The sequence below is a fragment of the Callorhinus ursinus genome, unplaced genomic scaffold (genome assembly GCF_003265705.2).
Source record: "Callorhinus ursinus isolate GAN/ISIS: 27379988/994484 unplaced genomic scaffold, GSC_fseal_2.0 scaffold1, whole genome shotgun sequence".
NCBI classification, from domain to species: domain Eukaryota; kingdom Metazoa; phylum Chordata; class Mammalia; order Carnivora; family Otariidae; genus Callorhinus; species Callorhinus ursinus.
In genome coordinates this window covers 73,196,629-73,212,986 of record NW_027397063.1, presented here as the reverse complement: position 1 = coordinate 73,212,986, position 16,358 = coordinate 73,196,629, and the positions used below count along the sequence as shown (strand labels likewise).

At 42.4% G+C, this 16,358-nt stretch overlaps 2 protein-coding genes across 4 annotated transcripts in view; one reads left to right on the top strand and one right to left on the bottom strand.

The window, feature by feature from the left end:
• Positions 1-16,358, bottom strand: part of ABCC5 (ATP binding cassette subfamily C member 5) — a 160,890-nt gene that overhangs the window by 88,994 nt on the left and 55,538 nt on the right. The window lies entirely within an intron of this gene.
• Positions 10,603-13,126, top strand: LOC112822041 (5-hydroxytryptamine receptor 3D-like). Its single transcript, XM_025869388.1, is given in 4 exon segments — positions 10,603-10,734; positions 12,173-12,425; positions 12,555-12,770; positions 12,897-13,126. Coding segments are annotated over 4 exon segments (831 nt in total).

The window sequence follows — 16,358 nt, the reverse complement described above, 5'->3', positions numbered from 1 at the left end:
TACACATATAAATACTTAAAAACATAAAACATACCTGGGCATGATCAACAACAATTTCAAGGCGTCATTGAAGGTATAGCTGGTGTTGGAAGTACAAGAATAAGATCAGAGAGGGATACAGAAGGGGCTTCATTTGTTTCTGTAATATTTTATTTCTTTTTAAAATGATTTGTAGGGGCGCCTGGGTGGCTCAGTCAGTTGAGCAACTGCCTTCGGCTTGGGTCATGATCCCGGATCGAGCCCCACTTCAGGCTCCCTGCTCAGCGGGAAGCCTGCTTCTCCCTCTTCCACTCCCCCTGCTTGTGTTCCTGCTCTCGCTGTCTCTCTCTGTCAAACAAATAGATAAAATCTTTAAAAATAAATAAATAAAAATAAATGACTTGTAAATGTTAAAGTTTCCCAAAGCTTGGAGTGGGTACACAGGTCTTTCTAATATCATTTGTTGTACTTTTTGGTAGTCTTCAAGAATTTCACAATAAAAATGTTTAATATCATAGAAACAAACCATTGCTTCCCTCACTGGAGATATGTGCAACTGAACAGAGGAATCTAGCAGATGATACCTGTATCTATGTCTGGATCTACTGCTGAGAATTCCTGAAACACCTCTGGCCATCTGGTTGGATAGGAAACACTTTTCCTCCGCACACCTCAAGCCACCTTGCCAAGGAATACTGGTAACTTCCGACCGTGCCTCAAACACTATAAAACCAAAAGCTGCATACCTGATACCTTCATATCAAATAAAAAGCTTCTAAACTCTCCCTGAAATACTTCACATATATTGACTATAGGTTAAAAAAAAAAAAAGAAGAAGAAGAATAGATGAGCATTATGAAGCCCTTGCTCCAGGCCTCAATACACTATGATACTGTCTGCCACCGATGGCCTGAGCCAAAGACTTATACTTAACTTATACTTATTTATAAGTACAATAAGACTTATACTTATTTACATGATATTGATTGCAAAGCATCCCCTCCTTAAAATGTGTTTGTGTTATGAAATGTCTTGGGGGATGATATTCTCCAACCCTCAGGCAAGGGGCTAGAGGGGAGAATCTGTGTAAATCCAGACTTGTACATGTTTTAAAATAATATTTATGTCATGTAATATATTAAAAACACTCATTCATTCAATATTTCATGGAGATACAGTGGAGCTAAAGCAGACAAGTTTCCTACCATCATGGGGCTTAGAGTTCCAAGTGAACACTAATCCAAATTTAAATTACAACCGCGGCAGGTGCTAGAGAAGGAAGGTGTGAATTGCGTCTGAAGGAGAGCCGGAGTTGGTGAGGTGAAGACGGTGGAGGTGGGTGGAGCAAAGAGCACCCCATGCAGAAGAAACAACAAAAACCAAGTGGTAGGAGAAGGAAGGGAACATCTCCAAAGGCCTTAGAGACCATGTTACAGATCTTAGAGGAAGAGCAAAAGGCAACCATTGCAAGGTTTTAAAAAGGTGAGTGGGTTTAGGGTTGAGAAATCAAATTTGCATTTGGAAAACTGCACAGTGGCTGGCAGACTGGAGAAAGAATTAGAGGCAATTAGAATGAAAAGAAGAGTCTAGCTAGGTGTGTCTCTTGTCATCCAGTGAAGAGATGATGGTGGTTTGGGTTAGAATTGTGGTAGAAAAGATGGAGAGAAGTGAGTGGGCCCAAAGGAAATTTAAGACGTGGGGCGCCTGGGGGGCTCAGTCAGTTAAGGGGCTGCCTTCGGCTCCGGTCGTGGTCTCACGGTCCTGGGATCAAGTCTCAAGTCTCGCTTTGAGCTCCCTGCTCCGCGGGGAGCCTGCTTCTCCCTCTGCCCCCCTCTCCCATCCCCTCCCCCGCCCCACTCGTTCGTGTTCTCTCTCTCTCTCTTTTTAAGATTTTATTTATTTATTTGACAGAGAGAGACACAGCGAGAGAGGGAACACAAGCAGGGGGAGTGGGAGAGGGAGAAGCAGGCTTCCCGCGGAGCAGGGAGCCCGATGCGGGGCTCGATCCCAGGACGCGGGGACCATGACCTGAGCCGAAGGCAGATGCTTCACGACTGAGCCACCCAGGCATCCCATCGTTCTCTCTCTCTTTCTCAAATAAATAAATAAAACCTTTTTTTTTTAAAGAAATTTAAGAGGTAAAATCAGCAGAACTTGTTGATGGATTACATAAAGTGCTTTGAGAAAAAGAGGTGTCAAGGATAACACCTAGTTTTCTGGTTGTGAACCTGGATGGATGGTGGTACCATTGCTCATTGACAGGAGAAGTGTTCTAATGTGGTAGCCTCTGATAGCGTCCTCTACCCAGGTTACCAGGACCTAATGTCAAATGGTAATGATCACCTCACATCTGCTGGGGCCCTCACGTTGGATTCTCCTGCCACTTTTGAAGACAAAGTTTCATTTTTGCAGATCAACTTCACAATGAAAGTCATTTTAATGAAATAAGCTTTTTTTCAAGTTAGCTAATAAACTGAATCTTTTATTTGACATCACAGAAACAACAGTGTGAGAGAATGATGAACCTCTCTAACGGTCTCGGGCAACCTAGAAAAGAGAAGGTTTAATATGTCAACAGTGCCAAAATGGGTATAACCACTATGGAAAACAGTATGGAGTTCCCTCAAAAAACTAAAAATAAAATTATCATATGATTCATTAATTCCACTACTGGGTATTTACCCAAAGAAAATGAAAACACCAATTTGAAAAAGATACATGCACCCCTATGTTTATTGCAGCATTATTTACAATAACTAAGATATAGAAACAACCCAAGTGTCCATCCATAGGTGAATGCATAGAGAAGATTATATATAATATATATATTATATGTATATAATGGAATATTACTCAGTCATAAAAAGACTGAAATCTTGCCATTTACAACAACATGGATGGATCTAGAGGGTATAATGCTAAATGAAATGTCAGTCAGAGAAAGCCAAATGCCATGTGATTTCATTCGTATATGGAATTTAAGAAACAAAACAAATGAACAGGGGAAAAAAGAGACCAATAAAAAAACAGACTCTTAAATATGAAAAACAAGGTGGGGGGGGGGGGGGGGGGGGGGGGGAGGGGTTGAAATAGATGAAGGGGATTAAGAGCACACTTACCATGATGAGCACTGAGTAATGTACAGAATTGTTGACTCGCTATATATAACACCTGAAACTAATATAACACTAATATAACACTGTACGTTAATTACACTGGAATTTAAAATTTTTTTAAGTAAATCAGAAAAAAAAAGATGTCAACAACGCCAAATGAAAGCCAAATGACATCTTTGCATGTTATATAGACAAAAGTTTCACAGTATTTTCAACAGAGAACTACAGTGGGTGAAAGGGTTCACAGCACTATAGACACATTATGATAAGTCATATCATATAGTCACTTTACGAAGGAAAGAATTACACACTTCCCACCTTCATAGTAATAATGTCCCAGGTTCATTAGCAGAAAGGGTAGTAGTTAGAAAGAAATGAAGAACTGCTTTTAAAAAAATTTTAAGTATTGTTATATTGAGAAGCACTATCAAACTGGCCCAACAAAATAACAGGTGTTCAAAATTAGCTCCTTGGGACACCTGGATGGCTCAGTCGGTTAAGTGTCTGCCTTCTGCTTGGGTCAGGATCCCAGGGTCCTGGAAGCGAGTTCCGCGTCAGGATCCTTGCTCAGCAGGGAGCCTGCTTCTCCCTCTGCCTGCTGCTCCCCCTGTTTGTTCACACACACTCTCTCTCTTCCTCTCTCCCTCTCTCTCTGACAAATAAATAAATAAAATCTTTTTAAAAAATTAGCTCCTTCTTAAAAAGAGGGGGAAATGGACAACAATTATCTAATTTTAACAAAACAATATGATCCACCACATTAAATTAGTGTTGTGTTGATTCTACAGTCTTGTATGTGCATCATCTGTAAATTTATTCTGATTTTATAGTAGTATAAGAGCTGTGCGTATAAGGATTTTATATGTGATTTTATGAATATACATTTTTTTAAAGATTTTATTTATTTGACAGAGACACAGCAAGAGAGGGAACACAAGCAGGGGGAGTGGGAGAGGGAGAAGCAGGCTCCCCGCAGAGCAAGGAACCCGATGTGGGGCTTGATCCCAGGACCCCGGGATCATTACCTGAGCCAAAGGCAGACGCCCAACGACTGAGCCACCCAGGTACCCTGAATATACATATTTAAATGTTATTACAAATAATTCAAGTCACCATCAGGGGCTTAGGAGTTTTGTTTCCCTCAAAGAGGTCTAAACCTTATTCAACTTCGGGAACCACTGAGTGATAAAATAAAACCAAACTTCAGCTAAGTATACAAGGCCTCCCATGATCTGGCCCCACATCATATCACAGTTTCATTTCCTGTTACTCTCCTACTCAAATCTGAGGTCCTCATAACACTGTAATTTCCATGTTTTTACTTTAGCTGTTCTCTCCACCGGGAACAACCACCTAAATCTCCTCAGCTAAAATAAGCATCATAGCCCATAGACAAGCCTTGGGATTTTAATCCTCCCAGAATGACAACTACTGGTTACTTACTCAATTGGATTAAATGATGCTATATGTCTGACATCTCTCCTGGTAAGATGTACATGGGGGATTCTCCCACATTATTGAGAAGTATGGATGGGCACCTGTCAGGTCACAAAGTGGGAAGCAACAGTGTCCCACTAAACCAGAGAAGCCAAACCAAAAGTGCAGCCAAGATGGAGCCTTCTCTCTAAAACAGGCCTTCACAGGCTGGAAGAGTGGTCACTTCCAGTCACTCCCCAAAACTTCTCAAGTGTTCTTTATAAATATGGGCTTCTGGTGAGAAAAGATAAACCACTTCAGTCTACACTTGTTATAACCTTTTTGGTGTGAATATCTGCTCAGGAAAATTAGAAATCTATGCAGGCTGTATTTATTTTTCACTCAAAGTAATTCATTTATTGAATACCATGAGGAAAAAATATGTACTCTTAAAACACAAATTATGTACTGGATTGATTATAAGACCACCAATGAGAAAAACCAGCATTGCTTTTCAACTACTAAAACATTACTGTCTGAGCATATTTGAAAAGTAATAATACCAAAACATGTTTGTAAACTCTCAACCTAAAATTAGATCTACGTGAATGACACGTGGTCTACAGCTGGTAGGTCACTGATCTAAAGGGAAAGGAAAAAAAAAAATGATTGTTCCTCAAGCCACTTTATATGGCTCATGGATTCAGCAACAACTTGAAATTTAATCTATTTTACTTTCTATTTGCTTGTAGGTTCTTAGAGTTCTAATCAAATTTCAGGTTTTAGAATACTTATCTAAAAAAATACTTATCTGATTTATTTTTTAATTTCTTGGTTTATTCATACATATGATGCTTACATTCTATATCCCATCTGTAGAATCTTCAAGTTGTTTTTTCTTCTACATTTATTCTATTTACCTAAAGCAGTGTTTCCCCAAAATAATAGATGAAGTCTTAGTCCTGCAAGATATTCTGAGAAAAAGAAATTCCCGAAGTCAACTAAGTCTGGGAAATTGTATACATGATATTCAAGTCACATGAACATTTTAGCTAAATACTCTGAGAAATCCTGAAATAATAAAAACTATTTAGATTTCTTTAATTCAGTATTTCCCAGACTTATTTGAACTTGAAGTAACAAAAATAATTTTTTAGAAATGCATTCAACATCCTGTAGAACTAGTGTTCCACAGAAAATGCTTGGTGAAATGCTGATCTAAAGTCACCTTAACCTCCCCAGAGGTTAAGATTCTCAAATGATGTAGAAGGCTGCTGGAGAGAGTGAGGGATGACCCTTACGGTAACCAAAAGCAGAGTGAGGCTGGGAGAAAAGACTGATGCTCACAGCAACCAGGGTTACTGCAGTCAACCCAGACATTTTAAGTCCAGAAGAGTCCATTCAGGCTGAAGCAACCTGAGCAATCTCGAGAGAGCCAGAGTAACAATAACAGCTACTATTATTGCCATTTTTACTTTTATTTCTGCTTCAATTCCGTAATTACTCAGAATGGGAAAGGTACCACACAAACATTATCTCTAACCACATAAAACCCCAATATGAGAGATAAGGAAACCTTTGTTACTGCATTCTTCCAGCTCAGTCTGTAAAGTTTCTTCACTGAAGCAATTGTTCTCCCCTCCTCCCCTTTTCTAGATTTTATTTATTTATTTGACAGAGAGAGAGAGAGAGAGAGAGCACACAAGCAGGGAGAGCAGCAGAGAGAGAGGGAGAAGCAGACTCTCTGCTGAGCAGAGAGCCCAATGCAGGGCTCGATCCCAGGACCCTGGGATCACGACCTGAGCTGAAGACAGACACTAACCCGACTGAGCCACCCAGGCGCCCCTTCAGTTGCTCTCCCTTTATTCTCAAGCCACCCATTACCCTCTCTGGAGCCTTCCCTAATGCGACTAATTCTAGTATAAAACAAGTTAAACCCTACTGATGACTTTGGTCTACTTAACCATACCATGTCTGGTTTCCACCAGGAATCAAATAGTTGTACATGCTAGGGGCGCCTGGGTGGCTCAGTCAGTTGAGTGCCCGACTCTCGATTTCGGCTCAGGTCATGATCTCGGGGTCATGATCTCAGGGTCGTGAGATTGAGCCCTGTGTCCAGCTCGGCAGTCAGCACAGAACCCTCTTGAGATTCTCTTTTTCTCCCTCTTCCTCTGCCCCTCCCCCTGCTTGAGCATTCAATCGATCAATCAGTAAATAAAATCTTTAAAAAAAAATAGTTGTACATGCTAAATCTGACGAGACCTGTGATCACCTAGGCATGGCATGGTATTTTGAAATTACTTCCCAAAGCTCTTTTAAAATTATACAAGAAAATCAATCTTAACACTCAAAGGCAAACTGAAATGCCTAAAAAGACCAAGCAGGTAACATAAATAAGGGGAGCTGGTCGGGAATAATCAATAGTTGGTGACAGACTGTGTTGATCTAGAGAGAAAGTTCCATCCAAAGGGCATGACCATTAACTTTGGCAGATTGTTGTCAAGTGAAAACATGAGACCAGTATTGCTTGATCTTATTTTTTCAAATGAAGCCAGAAATACAGTTTTTGTATGAGATCTCCCAATTTTTAATATGTTGACCACTAACTAATTTCTTATAAACATTAGCAGGGCCAAAACAACATTAATTTGCAAGCTGTTCGCTCATGTTCTCATAAGTCAACTTCTACTAAACATTGCATTGCCTCTACCACCTCCCCTCTACCCCACTGATCACTCCCTCCGACCAGTAGACTTGAGTTGCTTTTGACACACTCAAAAAATCAAAAGCTTGCCAGTACTGAAGTCATATTTAAAAACCTCAGAGTCAGAAGTTGATTATAAAAAGGAGGCCTCCAGCCCCCGGTTTTTTTGAAAGATGGTAGCAAGGTTAAAATAAGTGCATGTGCCCCTCGAAAGCTCTGGCAATTATTATGTGCCTTTTCTATGATGCATTATATGCCAGACTGACTCTAAGTATGAGGAGACCATTAGCACTGCTCTAGTAACCAAATTTTTTTTCTTCCTGCTCTCCAAACTGATTTGTCAGATTACTTTTGGAGATGAGATTCAGGCTCAGATAGGGCACAGGGTGGGGTAGTCCTCTGTGACCTTCTCTCGTCACCAGGGGTGCTTGTTAGAGAGGTGGCTAATGCCACCTGATACATGTATTATTCAAAGCTAGGGTTCGAGGTGTGGCCTGTGGTCTTTTAAGATCAACATCATCACTAAGTCCCCAGAGAGCCACATTATCTCAGAGAAGAGCCAAAGAGAAGAAGATGGGAAGAGGTGGGCTCCATGAGAATGGATGCTTCCTCTTCCTCATTCTCTACATGCTGCTTCAAGGTAAGAAGGGGGACAAGAGCAAAAACAAAGCAAACATACAGCTTCTGAGAAAAAGACAAACCAGGCTAATTTTGCTATTCCTAGATAGTCAATGCTTGGATGTTCATTTTGGTAAAAATGAAAACTCAGGACACGGGCAGCTTTGTACCTCTTTGTAAGATCCTTATCTCCCTGTGCTTCGCTTGGTCTCTTCTCTTTCCCCATGTCTTTCTCTTTCCAGGCATATAACCTAACTGCATGTTTCTGAGTATCAACTAGTGTTAAAAAGAAGACAATTTTTTCTCAGCTCTCTTGAAGTAAATTAAATGAAACAGAGAAAAAGCTAAAGGGAAGAAGGTGGTGAGAAGATCTGCCATGAGAAAGGGAAACTTACAGTAAAATTTTTTTCAATGTAGATTATTTTTCTCATTCATTATTGAAAATGGACAAGGAGGGTTAATACAAATCAGAGATAGATCTGAACAGACTGCCAGAAGATGTTACCACACAATTCTATATCCTGCATCGCAAGGTATGACTAGAAAAGGGCTAGGTATAAGATGGGTATCAAGGAACTCTCTTTAAGATAGTCTCGGTGATGAGAACCACTCTGGTTTGGAAGAGAACAATCACAGCGCACAGTAGAGACACAGTAAATTCTTATTATCTTGGAAAACTGAGTTCCTTCCTTAAGGTCCCACATACCTCACCCTCCCTACCTGATTGCCTTTATCATTAATTATCATCTATGCTGTGTTAATATAGTGAGGAGGAGAACTGTGATTGTAAAAACTGTCACTGACATCACCCAAGTGTATCAAGGACAGAAATGAGCAATGGAAGGACACTAAGCGAAGGTGAAAAGGTTTGTGGTGAGATTCAGGACACTGAAAAGTGGTGGTCAGGGCTGAGTTTGCCTACATGTTTGGACGAGCTTTGCATGGGGACAGAAACAATGGAATTGAGGATGGAGCCCTGACTCAGCTCACCTCATCAACTTCCACCATTTGCCTACGAGCCCAGGCCACATTCCCTGGTTCAAGTAGGAGGAGCTCACATGCTTCTCCCATGGCCCCTGTTTTCTCTTTGTGCAGAAACACCAGCCAGTCCCCAGTCCTGGCACTCTTCTCACAGGGTCTCTGCTCTCTGCAGGAAGAGGAGACACATTCACAATCAATTGCTCAGGCTTTGACCGGTACGGGGTGGATCCTGCTGCCTTCCAAGCAGTGTTTGACAGAAAGGCCTTCCGTCCAGTCGTCAACTACAGCATCCCCACTCATGTCAACATCTCCTTCACTATGTCTGCCATTGTGGAAGTGGTAAGTCCTGACTCAACACCGTAATGGGCTAAGCAGGGGTAAGCAGTGGGTTCCCTGCTTGAATTTTGTAAAATGAAAATCTCATTCTTTGGGGTGGGAAGACATGACAAAGAATGCTTCATGAAGTGACATCATGGCAGGTAAAATCTGTCCCTTTTTGGACTACTCCATAAGAAACATAATCCCAATGGACTTTCATACTTTTTATTTTCACTTATATTTTCCTTGTACCCTGGATTCTTTGACTTATATTTTTCAGTGGTTTATGATTAAAAATCACCAACTCCCACATAAAACAGCCTTGGAAATGAGTAGGAGATGGGTGGTGGCATTGGACTTGACTTCATGGAGTCAATGATCCCAGATGAAAATTGTTTTTTCAGGATGCACAGCTTCAACTGATGACATCTTTCCTGTGGCTAAACGTGGTATGATAGACTGTTTTCCCTTTACTATAGTACTTCCCTTTTTCCACTCCCGGGCGCAGATTACAATGGGTAAAGCTGAGAATACCGACGAATTAGACAAGTTGAAACAGAGCCAGACTAACAAATAAAAACACAAAACTTCCTGATTATCCTGCCAGTTTTGGAGTGCAGGGAGAAGGTAGCATAAACCAAGGTCATGGAAGATAATACTTAAGTGGCTGCATCCCAGGGACTCCAAAGCTAAGGTCAAGGTCTCCCTTGAGAGCATTGAGGGAGAAGTAGAAGAAAGACTTTGTTAATGATGTAGTGATAGCTGTCACCGGAGAGGGGGTAAGAGAATGAGGAATTGAGAGAAAAAAGAAATGTAGGGATGCCTGCGTGGCTCAGTCGGTTAAGCGGCTGCCTTTGGCCCGGGTCATGATCTCAGGGTCCTGGGATCGAGTCCCACATCGGGCTCCTTGCTCAGCAGGGAGCCTGCTTCTCCCTCTTTCTCCCTTTGCTTGTGCTCTCTCTGTCAAATAAATAAAATCTTAAAAAAAAAAAAAAGAAATGTAAAGTGCAGGAGACAGAGTGTAACCAAAACTAGTTCCTACATCATTTGTCCCACACCATGGTTTCCTATAAATCTGGTACAATCCATTCATCAGGTGGAACCCAGAGGAATGTGGGGGCATCAGGAAGATCAGCATAGCAGCTGAGAATCTTTGGCTTCCAGATATCTTCATTGAAGAGTTGTGAGTATCAGGGCTCAAAAAAAGCAAGAAGGAAACCCTATTTCCAAAGAAGGGAATGATATAACCAATAGGGGGCACACAAAGACTCAGTTTAGAAGGAGCAATGTCTGAATTGGACTTACAAAACCCCCAGAACATAGCTATAGGTGGAAGGGGGAAGTCAAAATGAGTGGGGTTGGAGCACAGGAATGGTGTGACCTGAGAAAGAAAGACCTACACTATCCACCTTCCCATCCCTCTCACATACAGCATGGATGTGGATCAGACAGCTACAGGTCTCATGGCTTATGTCAACAGTGAAGGTCTCATCAAATATGATAAGCCAATAAAGGTGGTCAGCATCTGTAACCTGGACATCTTCTGTTTCCCCTTTGATGAACAGAACTGCACTCTCACCTTCAGTTCATTCATCTACACAGGTGAGTGAGGCTCTTTATAGTAGCCTATTGAGAGACAGAGAAGGGGTGTTTTTTTAAGACCTTTTTTTAAAAAGATATTTATTTATTTGAGAGAGAGAAAGAGAATGAGAGAGAGCACGAGCAGGGTGAGGGACACGGGGAGAAGCAGCCTGCCTGCTGAGCCGGGAGCCTGATTTGGGGCTGGATCCCAGGACCCCGAGATCATGACCTGAGCTAAAGGCAGACACTTAACCAACTGGGCCACCCAGGTGCCCCCAGAGAAAGGGTTTTGAGAAAGAAGAGGCCAGGAAGCTGGGAATAGTGAGGAGGATCTCACTGAAAGGGGTGTGGAAGCTAAGTGGTAAGGAATTCAACAGTCTGGGAAAGGGGGTTGGGAGCATTTGGGAGGCTGAGTTGTCTGGGTCTCCTTTGCAGTGGAGAATGTGGTCCTGGGCATGGAGAAGAAAGTGCAGGAGATTTCGAACACATCAAAGAACCTCATTCGGAGCAAGGGGGAGTGGGTACTTCTGGGTAGCCACCAGAGAAGGATGAAGATGACTGTGGGCACCAACCAGTATGACCAAATCATTTTCTATGCGAGCTCGGGGGCCATGGTTGTGATTGTGGTTGTGATGCGTAGTTTATGTCCCCTACCAGAAAGTAAGCCCTCCCACTAGAAAGTAAGCTCCATAAGGGTAGAGATTTTTATCACTTTTTGCACTGATAAATCTCCACTACCTGCCGGCAGAAAGTGGGAATTGTGCCCCATTCAAGATGACCTTTCCATTGGGCTACAGTATCTGGAATGCAGTAAATATTGATTAAATAAATCCTCCCAGAGGGGGGAAAAAAGCTCCCATGGGAGTGACTCAGTGAAAGTGAGCTTCCCAACTCCCATGACTATCAGAACTCTTCAGAAGGCAAGAATTTTTATGTTTATTTTTAAAAAGAAATGGTGGAAAAGTTATGAAACACTGTCTATAGGATATTATGCTTCCAAATCCTGGTGACCCCTAAATTATCTGCCACTGTCTTGCTTTCCCTCCCACTGGTCTTGAATGGCCACCAGCAAAGTCACTAGAGATTAGACTTTGATGAGGAAAGCAAGCAGTAATACAAGGATAAAATACACATGATACCTAAGAATTTGGTCCCACAGTCCTGCCAAGAGCCCTACATAGATAGGGCTAAAAATGGAAGTGGAAAAAGTTGACACCTTGGGATAGCAAGGAATGAGGTACATGTCAGTGGTAAGCAGCATGGCAGAATCCAACCCTGGAAAGGCAAACTGTGGTGATTAAGATGACTTTGTTGGAAAGAGGGGACAGTGAAAGGGACTTGAGGTAACATTTCCTTCCTAGACAGTTTGATCTGGGACATATCTCAACCCTTGATCTTAACTGGCTCAGCAGCCCCCCAGCCTATTCCTCACTTGCTCCCCTCTCTCCTCCCCCCCCAGGTGGCCATCAGGCATAGGCCCAGACTCTATGTCATAAACCTCCTGGTGCCCAGTGGTTTTCTGGTTGCCATCGATGCCCTCAGCTTCTACCTGCCAGCAGAAAGCGGGAATCGTGCCCCATTCAAGATGACCCTTCTGCTGGGCTACAATGTCTTCCTGCTTATGATGAATGATTTGCTCCCTGCGACTGGCACCCCCCTCATCAGTATGGCCCCTCCCTCCATCAGGAGAATAAAAGCAAGGTGGGGGCGGGGTGGGGACATGGGCCAATGGAACCAGGTCAGAGTGAAAAGAAATCCTGGAAAGGGCCCTCCGGGAAAGGAGGAAACACAAAGTCCTGGGAGGTACCTCTGGCCCTCACGCAGACCCATCTTTCCTCCAGGTGTCTACTTTGCCCTGTGTCTGTCCCTGATGGTGGTCAGCCTGCTAGAGACCATCTTCATCACCTACCTGCTGTACCTGGCCACCACCCAGCCCCCACCCATGCCTCGGTGGCTCCAACCTCTGCTCCTCTGCTGCACCAGCCCAAGGAAATGCTGCCCCACTGCACCCCAGAAGGGAAATAAGGGCCTGGGCCCCACCCCCACCCACCTGCCTGGTGAGGGTTCAGCCCTGCGTACATTTCCTCTTCCCACACCTCCACTCTCTGCTCCTGTCTCCTTTCCTGGCCCCCTCCCTCCCCAGGGGCACTTCATGGCCCATGGCTGAGTCTCTGTCTCTGTAGGTGTGAAGGAGGCCGTGGAGTTGGTGGGGAAGGTGTCAGGTCCCAGAAAGGCAGAGTTAAATGGGAGCCCTGAGTCAACAAGGGCCCAGCAGGAAGAAGAGACTCAGAGGCAGGACTTGGTCGACCTGTGGGTGAAGTTCAGCCACATGATGGACACCCTGCTCTTCCGCCTCTACCTGCTCTTCATGGCCACCTCCATCATCACGGTCATCGTCCTCTGGAACACCTAGGCAGACATTCACATCCACTTCTCTCGGCAAACCACAGTGGGAGTTTCTTGGTGTTAGAGCCAGCCAGACCTGGGCCCCTTTTCTGATCTATAACCCTCAAATTCTAACCCTACAGAACAGGTTCAGAATTGCCCCCAAACAATGTCCTGATTTCTCATATGCCATGGTTCTCATTCCGACACATTTTCCTTAGCCACACCTAACTTCTGACTCTGTTATCAATGGAGGTCAGGGTCAGTAGAGTCTCTCCTTGATTGCTTGTCCCAAAATACAACTTTTCAGGCAGCACTGGCTCCTCAGTACATTTCGGATAGGTCCACAAACACTGGAGCAGAGAGTCCTCTGCAGACACTTTGATAGTTCACTCTAAACAAATGTAATCTGATTTGATTTGAAGTCTTTCAGACACTTTAACAGTTTTAAAAAAATGAAAAGGTCAAGTCTCATGTGTAAGAAATCACTATAAAATATTTATAATTGCAAAATGTTTCTTTCATCAACCACTTTCATTTCACTTGCCTTTACCGCTCTCATTCCTGAAATTGTTCTTTGAAATAAATGATATATTTTATCTTCCCCGCCCTCCTCTGAATTCACAAAATCAAACAGGGAGGGCCTTTTGAATACATGCTTGGGGCACCTGCGTGGCTCAGTCAGTTAAGCGTCTCTTGATTTCCACTCAGATCATGATCTCAGGGTTGTGACATCAAGTCCTGCTTGGGGCTCCACACTCAAAAGAGTCTGCTTGAGATTCTCTCTATCCCTCTGCCTTTGCCCCTCCCCCCCAATTTGCACTCACTCTCTCAAAATAAATAAGTAAAATCTGATGTACATGCTTGGAGGAGGTCCAAGAAGACTAGTTAAGGACATCAATTAAAGGGCTTAGGTTAAATAAATTGTCATATAGCCACACAATTAAATGCTTTGTAGCCATTTAAAGTGAGACTATAGATCAATGTTAATACCACGGGAACAGGTCCATGATATATAAAATGGAAAAAACAAGTTACAAAGCAGTTTTTATATATAAGTTATGTTTAAAAAAAAAGAAAAGAAAAACAGGGCTGGAGAGAAGTACAGAGAAAAAGGTACAGATGGCTAGAGACCAAAACATAAGCAAACTTTGTCCTGGATAATGTGATAAGAAATGATTCCTGTTTTCTTTTATATCTTCATCTGTGTTTTCTTAATTGTTTTCAGTGAGCATGTATTATTTTTACTATCAAAAAAACCCTATTTTTTTAAGTGTTTCTTATGAATCGTACTTTACACCTTCATGGGCAGCTACGATCTTGGGAAGGATTCTCACAGCTGGCCCTCAGGAGATCCTGACGGAAGTTGAAAAGGGAAGTAAAAGAATACCAAAGATAAATTTCGGCATTATATTTCAATTAGGTGAATACATTTCAGAGATTTCTTTATATTTCTGCCTCTCCTAAGAGAGTGTGTCTTCATGTGGGTCAGGTACAATGTCTCATTTTTATAACTCAGTATATGGTATTATGCCTGACATACCATGGGTGCTTAACACAAACTCACTGAATGATTAAATGTATGTGTGAATTCAAGCCAACCAAGAATCAGTATTTTACTATCCCTTGGTGTAATCCCTTTATCCCATCCTGGTATATTTTATTTTATTTTTCCATATCTCGTGTGGAAAATTAGCAACACATTTTTATGCATCAACTTTACCTTTGAGTCCTTAGAGATGTTAATTATACACCAACAGGCCTTTCTGCTTGCACATTCCCATGTGTTTCCTTCTTTCCATTACTCAGAACATATTTCTCATGCAGAAACTTGTCCTCGACTTTTGCCAGTAGCATAAAATGAAGAGTGTTTACCACATCTTTGAGGAATTCCAAATTTCTTAAGATCACTTTTGCATCATTTCTTTTCCCTTTCCCATCTCCACATTTATATTTCTCTAGATGTCATTTTGTAATTTTTTTCTAACTTATTGAAATGTGACTTTACATTTTCTGTGCCAAGACCATTATAATTGACAATATCCTTTGCAAAAGAACATCCTGTTCATATGTTAGGGTTGAGGTGAGCCTTGTGGTCTAAGATATGACCTAAAAATGAAGTGAAACATTTTAAGCTAGTACTAGCTTAGACTTGTCATCAGGAACATTAGGAGTATTTCAGTTTCGGAGGGGGTGCTTCTGGTTCCTGCCATCCTTCTCCCATTTAAAAGATACATATAAATAGTAGCCCTTGTGATAATAACTTTATTTCTTTTTCCTCCAGTTTCTATTGTAAACCTCTATTAAGAGTGTGCATTGGAAATTTATGAACTGCTTATAAAAACCAGACCATGGGATGCCCTGGTGGCTCAGTTGGTTAAGCATCTGCCTTCGGCTCAGGTCATGATCCTAGGACCCTGGGATCAAGCCCCGCATTGGGCTCCCTGCTCAGTGGAAGTCTGCTTCTCCCTCTGCCCCTCTCCCGACTTGTGCGCTCTCTCTCTCAACAACAACAACAACAACAAAACCCAGCCCACTGGCCCTGGATATGTTACTGTCCTCAAATGTTTGATCATGTTTTCTAACTTCTTGACTTGTCGTTTCTACCAGCTTCCCACTCTCTTTTCATTAGCAGCATCCAGGCGTATTCTCACAACCTTTTCACATCTCAGTGTTTATTTTCTCTCTCTCTTTTTTTTTTAACTCAGGTATAGCAGACATACAATGTTATGTTACGTTGTACAACATAGTGATCTGACAACTCTATAAGCTATGCTCTGCTCACCAAAGGGGTAGCTCCCATCTGTCACCATACAACACTGTGACAATACCATTGACTGTATTCCCTAGGCTGTGCCTTTCATCCCCATGACTTAGTCACTCCATACCTGGAAGCCTGTACCTCCCTCTCCCCTTCACCATTTGGCAACCAGCAGTTTGTTCCCTATGTTTATGTGAATATCTTTTTGTTGTTTGTTGGCTGTTTGTGTTTTCTCTTCTATAAAGTGCCAATTCATGTCTTCAGTCCATTTTTCTTTTTTTTTTCCTAAAGAGTTTATTTATTTGACAGAGAGAGACACAGCGAGAGAGAGAACACAAGCAGGGGGAGTGGGAGAGAGAGAAGCAGGCTCCCTGCAGAGCAGGGAGCCCGATGCGGGGCTCAATCCCAGGACCCTGAGGATTATGACCTGAGCCAAAGGCAGACGCTTAACGACTGAGCCACCCAGGTGCCCCTTCAGTCCTTTTTCTGATAGGGTTTT